General features: G+C 40.2%; 1 protein-coding gene across 3 annotated transcripts in view; it reads right to left on the reverse strand.

Moving 5' to 3' along the window:
* LOC116395083 (melanocortin receptor 5-like) overlaps positions 1–22,514 on the reverse strand; it is a 38,224-nt gene extending 15,710 nt beyond the window's left edge. Inside the window, exons 1-4 of one of the 3 annotated variants that reach the window (XM_031868626.1) lie at positions 22,471–22,514; positions 19,010–19,165; positions 5,192–5,417; positions 4,179–4,285 (exon numbers count right to left, since the gene is read on the reverse strand). In XM_031868626.1, coding sequence (XP_031724486.1) covers positions 4,179–4,285; positions 5,192–5,356 — 272 coding nt within the window. In that variant the 5' untranslated portion in view covers positions 5,357–5,417; positions 19,010–19,165; positions 22,471–22,514. Of the gene's footprint in view, positions 1–4,178; positions 4,286–5,191; positions 5,418–18,802; positions 18,905–19,009; positions 19,172–22,470 lie in introns of those variants that run through there. The other 2 variants (XM_031868627.1, XM_031868625.1) reach the window with 2 other exon arrangements.
* Positions 22,515–22,957: the final 443 nt, after the last annotated feature.

Here is a 22,957-nt window from a genome sequence, read left to right on the forward strand (position 1 = left end):
ATCCAAAGAAATTCAGGAACAAATGAGAAACAAAGTAATTGAGATCTATCAGTCTGGAAAAGGTTACAAAGCCATTTCTAAAGCTTTGGGACTCCAGCGAACCACAGTGAGAGCCATTATCCACAAATGGCGAAAACATGGAACAGTGGTGAACCTTCCCAGGAGTGGCCGGCCGACCAAAATTACCCCAAGAGCGCAGCGACGACTCATCCAAGAGGTCACAAAAGACCCCAGAACAACATCCAAAGAACTGCAGGCCTCACTTGCCTCAATTAAGGTCAGTGTTCATGACTCCACCATAAGAAAGAGACTGGGCAAAAATGGTCTGCATGGCAGAGTTCCAAGACGAAAACCACTGCTGAGCAAAAAGAACATAAAGGCTCGTCTCAGTTTTGCCAGAAAACATCTTGATGATCCCCAAGACTTTTGGGAAAATACTCTGTGGACTGACGAGACAAAAGTTGAACTTTTTGGAAGGTGTATGTCCCATTACATCTGGCGTAAAAGTAACACGGCATTTCAGAAAAGGAACATCATACCAACAGTAAAATATGGTGGTGGTAGTGTGATGGTCTGGGGCTGTTTTGCTGCTTCAGGACCTGGAAGACTTGCTGTGGTAAATGGAACCATGAATTCTGCTGTCTACCAAAAAATCCTGAAGGAGAATGTCCGGCCATCTGTTCGTGACCTCAAGCTGAAGCGCACTTGGGTTCTGCAGCAGGACAATGATCCAAAACACACCAGCAAGTCCACCTCTGAATGGCTTAAGAAAAACAAAATGAAGACTTTCGAATGGCCTAGTCAAAGTCCCGACCTGAATCCGATTGAGATGCTGTGGCATGACCTTGAAAAAGGCGGTTCATGCTCGAAAACCCTCCAATGTGGCTGAATTACAACAATTCTGCAAAGATGAGTGGGCCAAAATTCCTCTACAGCGCTGTAAAAGACTCATTGCCAGTTATCGCAAACGCTTGATTGCAGTTGTTGCTGCTAAGGGTGGCCCAACCAGTTATTAGGTTTAGGGGGCAATCACTTTTTCACACAGGGCCATGTAGGTTTGGATTTTTTTTCCCCCTTAATAATAAAAACCTTCACTTAAAAACTGCGTTTTGTGTTTACTTGTGTTATCTTTGTCTAATATTTAAATTTGTTTGATGATCTGAAACATTTAAGTGTGACAAACATGCAAAAAAATAAGAAATCAGGAAGGGGACAAACACTTTTTCACACAACTGTATATATATATATATATATATACACACACACACACACACACATACACATATCTCAAGAAAAGCTAAGAGAGCTTGTAGTGAATGCAGCAATCTTCCAGCTGGAGATGTGTGAAGCTGAGTTCATTGTCAAGGGTGATTCCAAGATACTCTCCACCATCTCAACTGGCTCACTGTTGATGGAGCTGTGGCAGTGGGTTTATTGCAGGTCATGGTGACATAGAGTAAGATAGCAAACCCTCTCTTTCTCTCCTCTGTCACTCCATGTAGAGATACACTCTAGTCGCCTCAGAGAAATCAATGATTAAAAACTTATGAATGGAAGCATAACCTTTGTTGAAAAAAAATCTACAGTGACCTGAATGTCTGCTCTGTCTCCGAACCCGCTGCTGGCGTGTCAGATGAAACTCTTTAGATTTGGTTTTGAGCAGGGGATTAAATTTGTCACGTCATGAGACTCCCATTGAGGAGTGTGTACATGACTCTTCCTTGCGCTTCTAGTTGAAAACATCTCAGAACTTTTCAAAGATAGAGCCCTGCCAGTGAACGTGTCCACTATGAGGACACTAAGTCTGACTGGTGTTGATGTCAATACTGAGGTGCAAGTCATGTTTGAATCCCGTCAGGTGAATCCAAATGTCTGCAGGACAATCACATGTATATAAAACAGGAAAAGCAACGTGTAGGAAAAGCAAACTTTTAATTTGTGATTTATGACCAGAATTCATTTCTTTCCTTTGGCAACACATACTGTGTGCTATTTTTGTAAGTGAAATGAATAGGCAGAGACAGACCCTGCATCACAATATTTAAAAAATCAGTTTCTGTCAAGCTCCAGATGTGCAAATTATATTCACTTTTAGAAATAAGCCCACTTTGACACCTCTGAACTTTACTGTGTAAATTAACTTTTAATTTTTATATGTGATGCTTTCATTCAGTTCTTCTTCAGAAATGTGCATAAAACATATGAAAACACAATATAAAATGAGATGATCAGGGCCTTAAGGTGTCACCTGCATTATTAGTTATCTTGCAGATGTGCTTGAGGCCTTTATTATTTCCCTTTATGTTTTTCATACATTGGGCATCATCCAGTGGTGGGCCGTCAGGGCCTGCAAAGCCTTCTCTGCTGGCCTAAACAGAATCACAAAGTTAGAGCTATTTTATAATTTAATAATTTTTCTTAAATACACTACATGTATTATAATTTATAAAAATATTTTCCCCATTATCTTATTTCCTCATTGCACAGCTACTGTCTTCCTCAGTTGCTCTGCTTCCAGTGCAGCTTGTTTTAAGTAGAGCTTTTATCCAATCAGATTTCACCTCTGTGTCTCTAGGTAAGAAGAGAGGCCCGAGGCCTGCAGACTCACAAGTGCATCCCTTTGCAGTTTAAGTGAATGGGGACGATATTGTTGATTGTCATATTCTTCAACCAATCAGATCTTTAGTTTGACATGTTGGACATATTCTTTGACGTGTCAGAGCCTGCTAGCTGGCCTACAAGTACGTGATTGGTCAGTGGGCTAGCCTGACATGTTGGGCGGTGACAATGCCAATATCTGCTGCCTCTGTGGAGCGGACATTTTCAGCCTCAAACGCATTAAAACGTATTCAAGAAATACAACTGGGGAGGCTCGACTGTCTTCACTGGCGTCCATGAATCAAGAAGGACTTCTTACTGGAACTAAAACGCACGGATGTACTGAACAACCGTGAGATTAAACTCTTTGTTAACAAAGAAAGGAGGATGGACTTTGTCTTTAAATAGTGAACAGCAGCTCTGGTAAGTTAAATGCGTTTGTTTTTACATCTGCAGTAGCTTTAAGATGCTTGTTTATATATTATTATTTGTACAACTTGTTTTTACGAAGATTGGATTTTTGTTTGGTTTAATATGTGATAGGAACCATTGTTACGTCCAGTGTTGCCCTGGGGACATATTTAGCCGGTGCCAGTGTTGGCAATTTAGCGAATTTCTCGCTAAATCTGGTGACTTTCTAAACCCTCTTGGCGACTTTTTTTGTCAAAAGCTACTAGCGGCAAATCTAGCGTCTTGTTCTGGTGTTATTGGAGACTTTTGTGACGTTAAAGGACTACCGTTCTACAGTTACTGTCGTGAACTCCCCTCCGCCGCCCCAAAGCTCTCACAGGCGGTAACTCGTGCAGCAGTCTCAGCTGCAGTCAGAGAAGAGAGGAGACGCACTCCTGATGTATTCTCTGCAGTTTGCGTATCTATATGTGTTGGGTTCATTTTTACACGAAACAAATAATAACCGTAGCTGTTTTTCAGCTGCAGGACAGCAGTGAAGGCCCAGGTATAAAATGCACAGTCTGCCACTGGCATAATCCTTAATGAAGTTGTGGTTTATTATATCGCAGCATAACTACAACTGGAAGTATCACACCAAGTTATAGGATAAACACTGAAGAATAGCAAAAGTTTGATAAACTACTGCTGCACTGTTCGTAGCTACTACTCTGAAAAATAATGCACTATAATGTGTATACATAACCCACGTAATCAATTCATATGTAATCCACGTAATCGTGAGCCAGGACAGCAACAAGCAAAAAGAACCAGAAGACAATGTTGACTTATTTGTCAAGAAATTTCTCTCCTAAAGTGAAGCCACTTCTGTAGTTATTTTAACCCAAACCATGATCTTTTCCTAAACCTAACCAAGTAGTTTTGTTTCTTGAAGGCTGCAGGGTTGTGCAGATACACCAGTCGCTTGTGTTGCTGGACATTTGTAGGAAAACGCACGAAAAAAACCTAAATAACTTCTAGTAAGTTATTGTACAAATCATATGAGGATTAGTTCAATCCTCCTGCACTGGTATATTTATGGGAACATGTAACAGCATGGACTCTATTAAGATTGTTTTGAGTCTATTACATTATATATTCCATGGTGTGTGTTCAACAGCTGAACCGTTTACCTGCAGATGAAGAAGTACATGGGTGAGTGGAGGTTCTTGTTCTTCACTATGGCTGTGATGACCAGGATGTTCTCCAGCAGGGAGATGATACCCAGGATCAGAAAGACCTGAGGAGAGCAGAATACTGTGTAAGAGAGAAGAATTGGAAGAGTGAAGATCAGCAGAATAGTAGGGTGGCCTGAAATGGAGTATGTTTCCCAACCCGGGCGTTGTTTTTGTTTTTTAACACATCAGAACTTTGAAACTATTAAAAAGAATCATTACGAGAGGGCCAAGTCACTCTTCTGGCAAAAAAGGTTGGGAACCAATGTAGAGTAACAAGGTAAGAGTTACAGTAGAAAGGTGTAGTAATAGTGAATAGGTAATTGGGTGTAGCAGACAATAATGTAGTAGAGTAGAGCACAATAGAGTATTGAAAAACAGAATGATATCTCTTTTTTTCACGCACTGGTCAATGTTGAGATTTTGTGCTATTTAGCTTTCATAACATTTATTCTTTCAGACTAGTGCAGAGAAAAAACATCCCAAATACCCATTTAGGTGTATATTTTACTTCTTTGTCTGTTTGCGTCTGTAGATTTCACCCCAAATGCACCAGAAGTTACCATTAAATAATGCTTGATTTGCATATTTTACTGTAACCTATAGAAAACTTGATTGATTCACAGCCTGATTTATACAACAATTTAGTTCTAAAACATGGCCAAATTTGGTATATTTGTTATGGCTGTCGACAGTATTTTCTGATTTAAGGAGTGATACGGAGATATATCCAACATTCTATTATAACCTTTGACTCTAATATGTCAACAAAATGAAAAAATAATTTTAAATCTGTCTTTATTCAATGTTCAGATTTTGGTTTTGGACATGTACGCAAATTAGCACATATTTGATAAGATAATGCCACGTCTGCCATTTAAACAAAGTTCAGAAAATTACATTTAAAGAAAATGAAACAATATAAAAAAAAAAAAAACATTTCGGTGATCAGTACCATGCGTATTGTTTACCTCTATAGCGATGTGGACCTGCTCGCATGCTGCAGGTTTGGAAGTGCTGGTCTTGTCTCGATGCAGTGGGGGGACGAGGGTGTAGTTCTGGTGGTAGTAGGAGTAAGCCATGGTGAAGTTACCCAGCAGCGACTCCTCTTGGTAGGAGGACTCAGACAGATTCATCCCTGCTGTGGCTATGTCCAGATCACTGCTGCTCTATTTTGAATGCCATCTTTCAAGCAGGCTGCAAAAAAAAAAACACATGTCAATGTGAGACAGTGTCATATTTTGTTTTGACTGCAGCTCAGATAACATACGGAAGTGTCTTAAATCTTGCAATATCTCTACTGACCAGCAGGAGACGACTCCTCTGGTTGCATAAAGAAGTCTGATTGTATAGAAGTCTATGAGAAAATGACTTCTCACTTGATTTATTACCTTAGTAAACATTGTAAACATGAGTTTATGGTCTCAGTCGATAGTTCATCGTCGGTTCATTGGTTGCAAAAAACAGACAAACATGGCAACGGCCGTAATCCAAGATAGCGAACTCAAGGCTTCAAAACTGCAGTCCACAAACCAATGGGTGATGTCACAATGACTACGTCCACTTCTTATACACCACACACACCTTGCTTGGTGCTTAAATTCATAGATTGATTGATGGATGATGTCAAGATATTATTGAAATTGATTGGCACTAAGCACACATTACATTTTGTTTTATAGGAAAAAAGTTATTGGATTGTGTGCATATATTGTTAAAGAGGTGCACAATACTACAAGGGAAGTGGTCTAAAAGGGTTTGAAAGGCATTTTTCACTTCATCCCTTCTCTAAGTTGCCAATAGTTACCTTACAACTCTCTTTAAAAGGTGCTTTGTGTAGGATTTGCCGTCGCGGTGCAGTTGCAGATTTCAACCAGTTAATACTTCTCCCGTGTGCCAAGTGTGTATGAGAACTAAGGTGACTGATGCAAACGTGTCAAAACACAAATGGCCCTTTCTTAGCTGTTGTAAGAGAGTAGCATACTTCAGGTGAACGAGTTGGCAGCAGAGCAGAAGAGTTTGTGCAGAAATAAATGCTGCAGCTCCTCAACCCCAACAGAGGTCTCCCTGATTTCTGGCCCTGGAGAACAAAACTACATTGTCCTCCCTGTGTTTTCTGTCCACAGTCGGGAAGCCGAAGCAGGTTGGTTTGTCCATTCTGGGTTACTGTAGAGACATAGCGGCCGGCTCCGTAAAGAGGACCCCATCCGTATGCAGATACAATCAATTCATATTAATATTATATTCCATTTCTGCCAATAGATCCCTCTAAATGGTACACACTGCTCCTTAACTTAAGGTGTTAATGAGTGTGCTTCAGAGATGCTGGTAGGCAGATTCTGAACCAGGTTAGCTATTTCCCCCTGCTTCCAGTCTTTATGCTAAGCTAAGCCACTGCTGGTGGTAGCTACATGCTTTAATGTTTTAAAGGAATAGACCAATAAGCCAGAGGTAAATCTCATCCACTTCTCGCCTGTTCCTTTGAGACTAGACTTGACCTGTTTTACTTGCCCATTTACACAATACACAAATCTGTTGCACTGGATTTGGTCGGATGAGTTGTATTATCGGGGATCAATAGTTTTTTTGAGAAATTTGAGATTTCAAGGTAATTCTCTTTATGAAATGATGTAAAACAGACTACAAAAGTGCACTTGGTAGAGCACAGATCTCCATCAGGTGTGTCTCCCTCTTCCCTCCCAAACAAAGAAGCTGAGTGTCGCTCAATTGTCCCTCCACAGCTCCCTTATACTCAAAATGTGGCCCCTGCAACCGACTAGGTTAGGCTTGTTTATAGCCAAGCAAATTGCAGTAAATGCCTTTGGCTACTGAAACAGTTGTTGATCACTTGGTGCCCCTACCAGCCTTTTAAGAGGAGCGAGGAGTCAGCATTCGATGAGCAGTTATACATTCCGCAAGGACGATCGCACGGACATGTTGCATCGTTTATACTCTGTGTGGGTCTCTCTTCGCAGCAAACAGACATCCACAAAGCTCCTCAACATTTTCAAATTTCTCCGCCCATCCGCGTAGGTGTAAAATGTTGGATGTGCACAGAAGGGGCAAAAACCTGCGTAGGGGTGTCCAATGGTGTGATGTCACTTTGGCCATGTGGACATTGCGGCCCTCATGGATGCGGCAAGTATAAATCAAGCTTGAAACAGTCAATAAATTAGCTTTTACCAAAAATTGTGAAAGACCGCAACCATGAAGGGCTAATGGGTCCAGCAGTATGTGAGATTAGCCGTGGACAGACGGACAGATACACGCTAGTTCGCATTATCTTTGGAATGAACCAACGCAGAGCGAGAGGGGAGCAGAATCGCTTGTTGACCGGTGCGAGACATGTCCTGGTTCAAACAGCAATACATTGCGGCCCTTCCGAACTTGTCACATGCACATTTAAAGAGTTTAAAGACACAAAAGAGGATGGAAGAGTAAATCATGCCCTCACATGTGTTGACTTGCAGAGATAACAATAAATGAGAAAAGATAATCTCTGTGAGAATATTAGAAAGCAATACAAAACGTCTGAGAGACTTACTCCATTATAATCCATTATAATTTTATATTTTGAATTGTCACCTGGTGCCTGAATACATGTTTTCTAGTGCTGGGCTAGTTAACGCGTTATTATCGAGTTAACGCATTCATTAATTAATGCCGACAATTATTTTATCACGCGTTAACGCAGTTTTTTAAAAAATTATTATTATTTTGAAAGTCCGTTGCTCACCGGCTCTGTATACACAGACAGACAGACCATGGCTCACAGGAGGGGCGGGATGTTGATCAGGATTGGCTTGGGTGTCATCACGCGTCTCAACCAATGAGAGCATTTGGGGTGGGCGCTGCGGCGCGATAGCCTATCAGCATTGAGATGCTCTCCCTGTCATCACCGACGTCGAATCAGGAAACAAATACTGTATCTGTCTGTGTTCACCCAGAACTTTACAATACCTCATATTAGTGGAGACCAGACCAAACTATGTGTATAAACCATATGGTACAAACAATGAAAAAACGCTGCCGTATTTACGCCTAGATGACGTTATTTTGAGTGTTGATGGAGCTGCTACAATGTTAGCATAGCCTAGCACCAATCGATCCGAGCTCCATTCAGAAAACAAGTATTTTAAAAGTTATTAGCTTGTCGTCTTGCGGAGACAACTAACTAAACATGAATTCAGACTTTTTAATCGGCATCATTACTTAGTTATTTTGGAGTCCCTTTTTGTCCGTTTATTGCAGTTAAATCACAGCCAAATCTGTTTATTTTGTGTTCATACAGCTGTAGTAAACAGCCGACATGTGGCTTGCTAGACACAGTGAATACACCTCGATAAAATCCACGGAGCTGTTATGAACCAGACAAGACTGCCTGGTTTAGTTTCCTGATATCTGGGACTTCCACAACTAAGCAGTCAAATCTGAGGAAGATTTTCGATTACATTATAGTGGCTTAAATTATTCATAGAATATTATTTCAACACACATTGCTTTTTTTGTTGTGTTGATTTCATAAAATATATACTGTATAATATACAATAAATATTTTAACTGCTACTGTGTAAAGGGAATACTGCTGTTAAAAAGCACCTTATTTGTTTAAAGTGTTTGCAAACCAAATGTTACTGCACTTTTGTTCATATAGCAGTACTTTTAAAATAAAAGTGCGCAATACACTACTTTTGAATTCATTATTGAATTTTGCACATAACGATGCGATTAATCATAGAAAAATCATGCGATTAAAAATTGTAACCGTTGCCCAGCACTAATGTTTTCCTTTACATAAATAAAGACATTTACACACTGCGTTCAAATGATGTGCCATTGTATGTCAGTGAGTCTCAGCTGAAACTAAAAAAAATAAAAGCACTGAAGTTTGTTTTCGACGTTCCATTTTTGGTCGTGACACACTGCGAATGGGACACAAGGAAGCCTCAGTGTGCTGGCCTCAGCTGACGAGATGTGATGAGATATCTGTAAATAGCTTTAAAGGAATACTTCTCCCACATAATGACCATTTGTGCATCAATTAATCACCCCATGTTTTTCTCAGTGTTTGGGAAGAAGTGAGCAAAGGAATGGATAAATAAGACTTGGATTATACGGCACGAGTTGTGTGAGAGATTGTAAACAGCTTTTTGATGTTGATTAAATGCGACTCCCATTTACAGCTACTTCAATTTGTCAAGACCTTTTCTTTTTCTTTGTTCACCGTCGAGGCAAGGCAACACGGGATTCACAAATGCTAATTTGTGGGTGACCTATTCCCTTAACTATTAGAGTTGTTTATTTGTCTGCACAGGGTTTATATAAACTTTTTTACTTAAAACATTCTCCAGTCATGTGGTGCACATCATGTTCCCAGGACAGGAGCTGCTGCTGAAAGCTGATAAAAAAAAAACATCAAGAGTGGAAAGCCAACACAAAGCCATCCAAGCACAAATTGAGCGCTTAAATTAATTCTCCATTATGCCCACCATAACCTGTCTGTCTTAAGTGAGCAGAATGCAATTATCCAAATATCATTACAAAGTTACACGAGCAGTACATTAGTTACAGTAATTAACCTTTGCTGCATGGCCAAATGACAAAGCCAGTATGTTATGACAAGATGCCTCTGTTATGTATGCACTTTGAACACAATAATTGCAGGAAGTATGAATTCCATCAGCATAATTGGAATTACATTTTTCCCGGCACTAATTGACACGGAAGTTGTCTTAAGCTGTTTCAAAGACTAGAAGTCAAAACTCAAAAGGTAGAATTTATTTGAAAGTGCCGATGACGTTCAAACATTGCGCTGTAGTTCAGACTGGATGAGATCACAGTATCAAAGAAAACATGTCAGCTTTAGACAGAGTTATGAATTAAGACGTAGCACAGCAGAGGATTTGTTGCATTAGCAGCACTGGATGGATTCTATTTTTTAAGAGACCAGTATTAACATTTCTTATCAGTTGTGACAGATCGTTTCTTTTTTGTTCCCGATCCCCTTTTGAGTCCTTTATTAGGCGCCAATGAATCTGATTATATCTATTTTAATTATATATTTTTACTCACAATATAGCTACTTAAAATGAACTGAGCCAAAATAAAAATTTGTAGCAAAATCTAAATATATACAGTATGACAGCTGGGAATCTGCTACTTCGGTGAAGTCGGTCCATTTTATGAGTGACATTACCTACCGCAGGAGTCGGGGTCATCAACCTCCTCAACCTCCTCAACCATCAGAAATGTTGCTCACCTGGTGATAACAAAGAATTAGGTGATACATGGCAACATGTCCACAGATAGAAGTTGGACAGCGCTGCGTGTACAGCTGATTTCACGACATGAATCACGGTAACCAGCACATGGCAACATTTCTGGTTCTACTAGCAGCCAGGTCCGGTTCTACGAGGTTGGAAAAGCCATGCATTGCACCCTTTTATTGTATTAATTATTGTAAACGCCCCTGAAACGGATGAGTCATCAAACAGTTGAAACCATTGATGGGGATTTTGATGTAAAAAAACTTTTCCTGACATATATTTGGCAAGAAAAGAAAAGTTCATGTTACATTTTCATTGAGCTGTGAGAAAACAGGTTGGGAGCTACAGCTCTATTGTGTTTTATGTATTATCCATGGAAAGAAAAGGTCAGTGTGGGGGACCAGCTATGATAGGAAGTTTTTGTGAGGTTTTAAACAGGTCTTCACCTCAAGCATGGAACAAAATATATACGTTTAGGTGGAATACTTCAAATCTCACAAATAAAAGGTGGAAACTGATCAAGAGCAACACAACTCTGCCTGCGGCGGGTGTCTGCCTTTGTGGAATTTTATGCATTTGTGCCCAGGGGGCCATCCTCATAAGTAATTCATCCTCGGATGATGCAAAATAGCAGTAGCTGCAAGTCATAACAGCATGACACCAACTCTTTGAAATATTAACCAAACAAACTCAGCTACCAAGAAGACATGAGGGGTTGCTGCTTTGTTTTTTGTCAGTGTAAACTCATGAATCCCCTCCAGTAACATTTTGTAAACTTTTCACATTCATATGACTTCATAGAGCATGCTGGTCAAAGCATTTTGTTCATTCTAAAATTGTATTCCACGGCGATTAATTTAAAGAAAAACACCGTGACGAAACCAATTTTCCGAATGTTTCCGAATGCTTCTGGCTGCGTAACAGAGGGCTCTCAGTTTATAATGGAAACATACTTGGAAATCTATCCTATGGCATCTTTGTTGGAGCCAGGTCAACAACACGGCCCATTATGGAGATATACTTCTTCATTTGATTCTGCAGATGGTGGCCACCTGTACTCTCTGCTGTGGCGTGTCTACACACCTCGCTATCCGTTTCCTGCTCCTGTGATCCGACTTGTGTTGCTGTTTGAGGACGTGATGTCAGAGACGGAGGGCACCGTGTGATGTGTGGCTGCTCCCATGTGAAGATGCACACTATCGTACTGTATAAATTGTGCTCTCAGTTACGATCAATGTCACGTACCTAAGCACCATTCACTCTGGCTGGGACCTTGTAACTGTCACAAATCAGAATGGAAGATCTGCACCTTGAGCATAAAGATCAGGAGGAGAGACATTTTGAAGCTTCTGACAGCTAATTGTTGTCAGACTTCAAAGGTCCGCCATTGATCATTGACAAACACTATCAAAACAGGTTCTAAGAGGAACATGTGGACATGTTTCTTTTGTTCTGTTAAATTGTGACATAAGAGCTTATATAACTGTTTTCAGCCCACGCATGCAGACTTTGTATTATTGTCAATGAGAAGGCTCACGTCGTGGAATAAAATAGAACACATGAATAGCTGTTACATTTATGAGCCTATTTTGGGGTTAGTTTCAATGGGAAATCCAAAAAAAACAACAGAGGATCCCAGGTGTAGGTTTGTGTTTGATGTGTCCTGCATTATTCATTCAGATAGCAGGAAATCATCAATAATGCACAGCATAACACATGCAATTAAACATAATCACTTGGAAATATTAATCAGACCAAAGGAACAACTTGTGAGCATGGGCTGTATGCACATCTACCACAATACAGTATATGAAAGGAAATGAGGTAACTGCTGTGTATTTCCTCAACAAACCGGCATGTTATATGGTACAGTCAAAATGTGGAGTTCAAAGTAGCCATTAAACTAACAAGCCAATGGTATGATGTTCGTAGTGTGTCCTATTTTACTTGTTATGATCCATTCATGATGGGAATATTAACAAGCATATGAATGACAATGAACAAACCATCTAGCCGCTGTGAGTGTGATCTGCAGTTATCAGGGTGTCGTGAGGATTCTTGTCATGACATTGCTTTATTGTGACATAAGAATGTATTAAGATGGAGCCCCGACGAAATGTAATGAAAGGTTATCAGAGTGAAGAACATAACTGGAGTGTAATAAATATATACTTTTACTTTAAAGTCCAATTAGTAGGTAAAGAAAAATAAAGTAGCAATTATTCGATAAAATAGATTTATCTTTTAAATTTCCTAGTCTGTTTTGCAAAATATGTCATTTATATTTCCAGTTTTCCTAATGATGATAAGAAGCTAAGCTTTGCCATGAAGGGCAACGTTTGGTCCAGAGTTAGTGTGTTTTTTTGAGTCATCAATAGGACTGTAACTATAGGCAAGGCGGCAACCTTCGGGTCTGAAAAGTGAAGCCAAAGCAGAAGTGACTTAAAGTTGCATTCTTTCTAATGGCCATCAGGGGCGACTGACCCAGCCTGAAATGACCCTACTGCTCACTTGATTTATTAGGTCTTCTTCAATACAGCATGATGTTCATTTAGTAAATTATGGTCCCATTTAAAGTCAAATAGACAATAAAACAGGGTATGCTTTAGGGCGGGGCTAACTTGTGATTGACGGGTCGCTACCACGGTGTGGTCCGCTCTGGGAGTTGTCCACGTTGTCGTCTTAGAACTTTAACCCTTTCACAGTGTGTTTTCAGTTCATGAAAGTTAATGTAACATTATGGTCACCTAAAATGTTTTATTCAGTTGTACTTAGCTTCACCCTTGGCGACCGTCAAAATGCCCAAATTGAGGTTTCACAACGGCAGTCGACAAAACAATGGCTGACATCACAGTGACTAGGTCTGCCCACAGAAGACCCTCATTGGGGCCCTGAAGAGCACAGTAAACCTACAGTTCGCAAGCTCGGGCATGTTTGTTGGGTACGTCCAATCTTTATATACAGTCTATGCTATAGGCTTAACAGAAAATACATATACACACACACACACACACACACACACACACACACACACACACACAATGATCAGCCTTTTCAGCACGGTACCACTCGGAAGCTACATCAATTTACACCAGTCAGTGCACGTCATTTTATCATCCACATTATATTAACCCCTGCAACAGCAGCTAAAGCCCTTTAGCCTGCAAGCTAACACTAGAGAAGAAAGCTAGCTAACACTTTGAATTTTTTTGGACATCTTTATGTTATTTTATTTTTTTGTTCTCTTTGACACAGTGAGAAAAGAAACGTCAAATCACACATCTAGAAAATAAAGTTGTATTTGCATTGGGGTCAGGGCTGCCAACTTTGGAAATTATTTAATGAGATTCGGTATCTGGGAAGTCGGTACATTCTGCTGTGTGTAACATAACCCACTGCAGGGTCATCGCTCCTGATGATGAGGTTGGTAGCATGTGTAATTTAGTTACTTGTTGTGACAGCAACAGTATTATATTGGGGACTCTCCTGACAGTCATCTGAAGGCAGCGGGTATCCGTTCCATCTGCAGTCTCTAACTGGAGTGATGTTGCACACTATAAAGCCATAATGACGCACAGCATATCTGCTGGTTACATTCTTGGCAACCAGCATCAGCACATCGTAAAATAACCACAGAACACCCCGTGCTTATGCACACATCAATTAATTAAGTGAGATTAATTTTTCTACAGTTTCTTCTGTACACAAAAGGCATGTTGGAGACTGACAGATAAAAAACAGTTCAGTCACAAAGCCCCACTAAAAATTGTGAAGCCTCGCCACAAAATGGTCACAAAATAAACAAAAGTCTGTTTGGCAATTTCCCGACGCACTTTGCAGGTCGCACTTTGCATCTACCTAGCCCATAGACTGTATATAAGAAGTGACAGTCATTGTGACTTCACCCATTGGTTTGTGGACTGTTGTTATGAAGCCTAGAGTTTGCCGATTTCGCCGTCGCCATCTTGGTTTTCCTTTGCAACCGGAAGTTAGCATATTTGGAATAGGGAAAAGTGACGTAGTGTCTTTGATGGCGCCCTAAAGCAGTGGTTCTCAACTGGTCTGGCTGCAGGACCCACCATCACCCCTTAATGACAAGCCGTGACCCAAATAGAGTAACATTTTCAACTTCTCAAATGTATTTAATGAAAAGATGGTGCAGTTTGAACCTGAGCTGAAAATGTCCTCTGCAGTCGTAGTGTAGGGAGCTCTCTTGTGCAGAGAAATTGTTCCTGTAAGTCCCCGTCCCACACGTTTCACCTAAACGAGTAAAACTGCTTTGTTTGTTATGTCTGTAGATTCGTCCATTTGTAATGCAAAATGACCACTTGCCTTAATTCGAGCTGTGGTCTGTTTGATGTCATCCGACATGTCTTCAATTTATCTACTTAGTGTCATTTGACAGGGGTATAGTTTTCAGTTTATCCTTTGCTGATATTAGCATTACAAGGCATTAACGCCAAATATCGCTAAGGAGTGTGAATAGACGACACTCTGCTGCATAAAAAAAAAAAAAAAAAAAAAAAAAAAAAAAAAAATCACCTTCAAAATAAAAGCACAGGATGCACAGGATTTTTTATTTTTTTTTTTCCAGGCTCGCGGACCCGTATTTAGTGGGACCCACTTTTGGGTCACGACCCACCAGTTGAGAATCACTGCCCTAAAGTATACTCTGCTTTATGGTCTATTTGACTCTAAACGGACCATCATTTACCAATTGAAAATCATGCTGTATTGAAGAAGACTTGAAGCTAGAGATTGAGACCATAAACTCATGTTTACAATGTTCACTAAGGTAATAAATCAAGTGAGAAATAGTCATTTTCTCATAGACTTCTATATAACCAGACTTCTTTTTGCAACCGGAGGAGTCGCCCCCCGCTGGTCAGTGGAGAGAATGCAAGTTTTAAGACACTTCCGCATCGGCTTCACTCAGCAGAACCGGAGGTTGCCGCCTGATCTGGCCACGTGTTTCTGGCTACATCACAAACTGGTAATCAGCCTTGACTTGTCTGTATGAGTCAGCGAAGGCTGAGCTTGAAAATGGAGGTTTGTTGCGAGAGCATGTGTAAAACTTACAATTGAAATAATACTCTGACAATAAAGGCATAAGGTGTCTGGGAACGTTTACAGTTAGTAGTGTTAGCTTGCCAACTTTTGCTACAGTTTCAAGACTTTTATAAATATGATGCTACAACAATATGCAATGTATGGATGTTATACGCTGCTTTCCATTTGAACTGGGAAGTTAGAATTTCTGAGTTCCCAGTCGGAAATTTCAACGATTCCAACTCGGAAAGTCGGACGAACCCCACCAATCCCAACCTCAAAATCCAAGATGGCTGCTCCGTGCATCAACAGTAAAATATCTGTAGTAATATGCTATTTATTTGCACTTCTGTCTTTTTTGTGTCTCATTAAATCAGTCATAGATACAGAACTGTCCAACTCATATCTGGTGACATGTTGCTGCATTGTTTGTATGCCCAAAATGCTGGCGTAATGCGTTATTGCTAACCTGGCTTGAGCAAACCCCATTGTGTTTTGTTATACTTATTGGGCTTAATGCGATATGATTCCCCACTTCAACTTCTATTTTTTGAGGTAAATGGAACGCAGCATGACATTGCTTTAACTTCACATGGTCCTCTCGATCACTCCACTGATGTCACATGCATACAAATCACTGTTGAAAAGCGAACAAGGGCCAAGTTAAAAACAATTGTCTTGTTTGAAGGCCATCCACTACAGTGTCTTCAATGGACTCCGAAGCTCATTTAGTGAGAGACTCAGGATGCCTCAGTGTTCTACTGAACGAATAAGAAGGTCTTTCGTTCCAGCACCAGTCCGATTTTTTTTAATGAACACCTTTAGAGGTTTTTATCTTTCTGATGTCAATCATGTTTTATATGGCATTGTCTGGTGTTATTTATGCTTTGTAATGCGTTTGTCTGTTGTGTACTGTTGACTGTGTTGTCTGTATGAGTTTTTGGGTGGCAAATGAGTTTCCCCACTGGGGATTAATTAAGTTTTCTAATCTAAAGGTTTTAATTTATTCTATCAACTGATTGGTGCTAAAGTAAAATAATAAAAAGCTTTGAATATACATTTTTTTTTATTTCTATTTACACTTCATATTACTAAAGGTAGCCTATTATTTGATGTATTCAATATTGATTGATAGTGATATGATCCGATAACCTTTGATACATTTTGTCAGTTTTGGGGCTCCATATACTACTATCTACAAAAGCCTATATAATTGCAAGTTTATCGACTTGGCATTTTATTCTCCAATCTGCTCAAATTGAAGTACAGTCCTGCTGAATGCCTTTTGTCTGTCAGGATTTTAAAAGCTCACAGTGTAGCAGAGAGCGCTTCGCTGAGCATCCTCTCACACTGATCTGAGTGGGCAGCACAAAGCTGATCCACCACATCCATCGAATCTCAATCTGCAGCCAATCTCATGATCCGACTGTATCCAATGACAATGACACGGACGATAGCAAAACATTATATTAATAATTACCTCTTCAAAGGTTGCCATGGCTACGCTATCACAAACACAGTATTAAATGTCATTTGCTTTTTCTCCGAGACGCAGCCATTTTCAATAGGTGTGTCCAGAAGGGGCTACAGAAAGTCCTGAGGAACCCAAAACTGATATTCAGGAATTATGTTGTGCTGTTGTAGTATTTATAGGCTAGTTGAAAACTATTTTAATACGAAAGTAAAGGAATCACATAATGATACCCTATGGTTTCTTATATTATAGTTAATGTTACCGGATGTGCATAGACTTAACATTTTAAGGTCCACAACAGTAGTGTTTCAATGTGTTTTTCAATTAAAGTAGGCTAATTGTCCTTACAAAGACAAATATGCAGCTTAAATTTAAAGAAGTACATTGATTGTAAGGAACAATACATTTACTGGGAACAAACTTATACTAATCACCATTCAAGTCATGACTATGCTTTTCTTGGCTTGTAGTCTAATGGTGATTAGTTGTTGGTGGTTGCCACCAACAGCAACTTGGATGCAATTAACAACAAAATAACTACATACAATGTCAAAATTTCCACAAAGATGACAAAAAAAGAACAAACTAGGACCTAGGAGTGCACAATATGGATACAAATTCTGTAATCTTATTTCATGATACCATCATATATGATATTTCCTTGAAACCCATTAGTGAAACGGTTATTAACAGAATACCAGATAGTAATGTGTGTTGTTGGCCCATCTTTTGGATTAACTACCTGACAAATTAAGAGTGCTGGAGACCCACATTGAACCGATGCCGTTCTGTTCCTTGCAGCTGTTTTCCAATTATGTTCTGTTCAAAGCCAGCTGAGTCCTGAGTCACTATTTACATGAGCTATAATAAAGTGACTTGCCACACATCTCTTCTTCAGCAGATGCCACAGAGAAGCGCACATACTTGTCAACACAACGAACATCAAATAAATGAGCTGAAAGGAGGAGAGTTTTTGTTCCCCCAGCAGGGGATGTTTATCAGGCACCAGATTCAGGTCAGCGCCTACAAAGCCAGCTCATCTCACGCAGCGTGATGCACACTGCTGTTGCTTTGCCACTGTGGTGAATAATCTGTGAGGAAATTATATTTTCAGAAGACCGTTAGCACAGTGACAATTAGACTGAGCAGGGAAAGTGTTTCCTGCACAATGGGGATGGCATTTGTAAGATTTTCCTAATGCCAATGAATGAGGGGTCTCTTACTTTCCACTGTATCACTCATTTGCTCCATGAGACTGTGTGGCACATTAGCACACGCTGCACAGCTTCGAGTCCATCACACACAAAAAGCTATTAAAAACCATTTTATACCCCATTTGAATCATTGTTGTTGGTTACGAGAGTAAAACGTGCAAAATAGCCTTATGATGATGTGAGGATTTATAAGTTTAGAATACAATTCACACAAATATAGTACGATTTATAGGTTCATATGATGCCGTTAGTAGTTGATCTTGACAGATTATTCTGGTCAACATTCCCCAAACAAAAAGTAGAAAATAAACAAGAAAAAAAACCTTATGAAGCTAATATTAATATCATGAAGCTGCAACATGTTCAGCCATGTAAACCAGAAAGAGACAAGTTCAGTGACAAAAAACAATTATGATGATGTCACTATAAAATTGCTCACACTTCTAGCCAGTGTTACATCAGATCTATAAATGACAGTTTTGACAATTTTTAAAAATGAACGTAAGAATGCAAAGAGGTGGTGAAATTCTGAGGTAAAGTCCATCATGAGAGGAGAGACAGAGATAAATAATGACTCACCTCTCGCAGCAGCTGTGACTGAAAGCCTTCCCACAGCTGGCTCACATGGATAGTGCCTCTGTGGAGCATCGGACCAGTGGATTTGTGCATCGTGAGAGTGGAGATAAGATGCGAGAGTGAGAGAGAGAGAGAGAGGGAGGGACGGAGGAAAGGAAGGAGGGAGGGATTCCCCCTTTCAGATCTGACAGTGTGCATGCAGCTACTTACAGCAATTTTTAGCCATCTCGCACAGTGGGTTGAAGGCAGCAGCAGCCAAAAAGCACAGAGCTTCCTCCATGTTGGAAACATTCTGTCTGAGAGGAGCTCCATCTTAAAAAGAATTTAGCTCGTAAGGTGTGACTTCCTGTCGGGCAGAATTCCAACCTGCAGTACAGCGAGGAACAGAGCAGCAAGAGGAAGAACAGATATTTTGCAGCTTTTGTGCGTGTGTGTGTGTGTGTGTGTGTGTGTGTTAAACTCCTGAACAATTTCATACCAATACATTTGCTCAAGTGGAAAGTGGAAAGTTACAGGCTGTTATTGCTGTTCTGAATGTGTACACGCATATCCTGGAGTAAGAGACCAAAACTGCAGCTGCAGCTGCGTGACCTTTAAATTATTTTGCGATATTACCACTGGTATCAAAGACAGATTTGGAAGACAGCAAATAAGCAAAGGCTACTAAATGTATCTTTCAAAGTGAAATAAGGCTTTTAAACTGTTGTTGCGCTGTTAAATTCAAAATTCAGAGCATGATTGAGGATTTGTTCCCACAAAGCTCTCAACATGGCGACGGCTGAGCAGGCCGCTGAGCAGAACAGCTAACTGCGCAAGCTCTTTAAATAGTGGCTTGAGCAGGTGAGTGGAGTTGTGCTGATGAGGGAGTGCTTGATTAGTGATCAGAGGCAGGTGAAGGGAGTTAGGCTGGTGCTGAGGGAGTGGCTGACAGGTAGAGTGAGGAGGGTGTGGAGCTACACAAAGACACACATAGAACACAGAAGGCGAAGCCTGATCGTGACACATTTCTGTCATATGGATTGTCTATGTTGTCGTTTTATTTTGTTCCTTCTGTACACATGACATCTATTAAACTTCTACCCATCCTGGGAGAGTGGTCCCTTCTCAGTTGCCCTCCCTGAGATTTCTTTCTTTTTTATTCCCTGTTAAACTGATTTATTTTTTTGGGAGGTTTTTCCAAAAAAGGTTCCAAGGACAGAGGAATAACATGCTGTACAGAATGTAAAGCCCTCTGAAGCGAATTTGTGATTAGTGATATTGGGCTATACAGATCAAATGTAATTGAACTGAAAATGCAGCTACATGAGTAGATTACGCATTAATCCAAGTAGCAGAAACCTTGGCTCTACCAATAATCCACAATCCACTAGACCTCAAACTGTTTTCCATGAACAGGTCAGAAACCCTGAAAATACAATACGCTACTATTATGTGTACATCTTTAGTAAAATGGTTACACTTGACTTGGAATAGAATTATGTTGGTTTAACTTGAAGACATTGAATGGGAACCATTAGTTGAGTCAAGGTTACATTTTTCTTTCAGCATACCTGGTTAGCCACCATATTTTTCTGATAAGATGAAACCTATTCTTTAATATGATCCAGACTGCCGACAACAATAAATGTTCTCCTTATAGAAAACTGATGTAACATCACACAGTTTGTGGACTTATTGTGTTAAAAATGAGAATTACAATCAATGCAGAAGAGGCTTCAATATCCTGACATTCCATAGAAACCTAGCATACAATTCCCATGATGCCCAGCCCCAGTCTACCAAACTGACGTTTTGCTTGTGACTATTAAACTTTGATTTATAAAACAAGGTGCAGTGCACCTTTCATAAAAATCAGAGCAGCAGTGGGGTTTTTCTGTCTCGGCCCAACACTTTATATAACCGTTATTTTCTCATGATTTGGTTGGCTTTTTTCTTTGTTTTTCTCTAGATTCCTACAAGCCAGTGCATGATCAACAGGAAAAGGGAAATGCCCAACCCTCAGCAGTACCAAGGTGGTGAAACTATACTATATGTTCCTTATCCAAATACACCTTCTGGATGGTGGATCAATGAAACCCCGAAACGTGTTGCAGTTTGCAGCATCGCAGTAACTTCACTGCAAACGAATACACCGTACTGATACGGTCGGTAAATGAAAGGGAAGTTATGTACAAAAGAAATAGCTGTTTTTTTTGTGCTTTGCAATGTGAACTAATTAACCGACAAACTGGCAGTATAAAGTAATGTCTCAGAGGCAACTGTCTTGATTGTGTTCTCCACATCCTCCAAACAGGCTGCCTGTTTTGTTTTGTTTTTATCTCCTACATGCAGCAAAGGAGGCTTTAAGCACAAAGAGGCAAGGATGTTAATTACGGGTCTTCACAAATACAGTTCTATTCCCGCCTGCTTTTATTGTGCACAATCGTTGAAGTTTGTTAACTGGACAATGCATGTTTGTGTGTGGGGGTTTTTTCTCTTCTGTTTAAGTTCTTTATTTTGTCCAGAAGGCCCAGTCCCTTTAGAAGCTTGATACTGTATATCTTCTTTTTTTTTGCCAGTTACATGTGCTTTGAACGTGACAGTCAGGATGTGCAGTAAATTGCCGCGAGGACGACCAGTTGGACACAGGGCAGACATTAGCGGGATGAATAATGCACTTTGTCTTCGGAGTCAACGCAGCTCTACACACACAGACCTTTAAAAAGCATTGCATGCACAGCCTGAGATTGGCTTCCCCACCAGTAAAAGTATTATTAAAACTCCCTTGAAGATACACAAATGGCTGTGGCTCACTGGGTTAAGAGGGTTGTCTGGCAACCGGAAGGTCAACGGTTCAATCCTCGACTGGGACGGGGTCATGTGTCAAAGTGCACCTGACCAATACACTGAACCTGGGCGCCTGTCATCGGCACCTCCACTGCTCCCTATATACAGGGATGGGTCAAATGCAGAGACAAATTCCCCACTTAAAGGGATCAATATAGTATAATACCTTTAAAAAAATATTTACATATTATATTTAGCTGAGCGCTACTCTGATTATACTTACTTTAGATTTTTTTCTGCACTAAACACATTTATATTCCCACTCAGAATAAATTGAATTTATGGCAGGGCGTCGATTGCTCAGGGAATTACTGACCTTTAACATCCTTTGAAAGGTCTGTTGAATAACAGCATTGTTATGTATTGAGGGGGAAAAAACAGTGGCTGCACCCACACACTGCTTTCTCATTCATTTGCATTTGCAGGGTATGTGAGGCTGGAGCATTGTATAGTGAATGTCCATGGTGGGTCAGGCGTTTGGCTTTGGATAAGAACCCTGTGGTGACATAACGAGCCAAAATAAGGTTTACAAGGGAGGCTACATTAACCATGTTTGAGCGTCCCGAGTGGCAATTAGATGTGGGAGAGGCGAGCGCAATCTGCAGCCAGACCTCCCACTAATCTGTTTATTCTTTTAAAAACAACTAAGCACCGAAGAACTGCCGGAGCAATTTAATTATCTAATAGCAGAGGAGACACTTCCAAGTGTTGTTGTTTTTTTGTTCCTCTGGCTTTTCAGTTAATGAGTCATCATACCTAATTTCTCTTTGCATTTTGTATCACGGCAACAGTGAATAAAGCAGTAATGAAAAGCAGCACAGCAGTAATGAAAAGCTCAATCTTACCGTACATCTTCTATCTTCTATTTTCTTTACTTCCCATTCGTCCTTGATATTCCTCTCTTGTCCCACTTCTACTAATGGAAAATTGTTATCTTCCTCAGCTGAGGCAAAGTCAGGATGGCATTTCATCACGTCTGCAGGAAATAGAAGTTTCAAAAGATTCATAACTTGAGGGCACATTAAAGTGAAAATTGTTTTATTTTGATACAAAAAAAAACAGCTTGAAGGCTTGAAAGCAGCTGAGAAAAGTTTGTATTTCTTCACATACTGTAGAAGTAGCTGCATTCAGCTTTAATTCTACGAGATGCTGATGGTGTGGCTGAAATACATCAACAAGACATTAGAAATGTCTGGAATCACTTGTGTCATATAATCCATTGAGCATGCTCACTAATCTCCAGACAGTGATCGCTTTGCTTCTGGCCACGCTCTCCAGCTACAAGGCACAGTTGAAATGGCTGAGCAGTAAACGGACAGCAGAGATTGCAAT

The sequence above is a fragment of the Anarrhichthys ocellatus genome, unplaced genomic scaffold (genome assembly GCF_004355925.1).
Source record: "Anarrhichthys ocellatus isolate YVR2014 unplaced genomic scaffold, GSC_Weel_1.0 scaffold43, whole genome shotgun sequence".
Classification (NCBI taxonomy): domain Eukaryota; kingdom Metazoa; phylum Chordata; class Actinopteri; order Perciformes; family Anarhichadidae; genus Anarrhichthys; species Anarrhichthys ocellatus.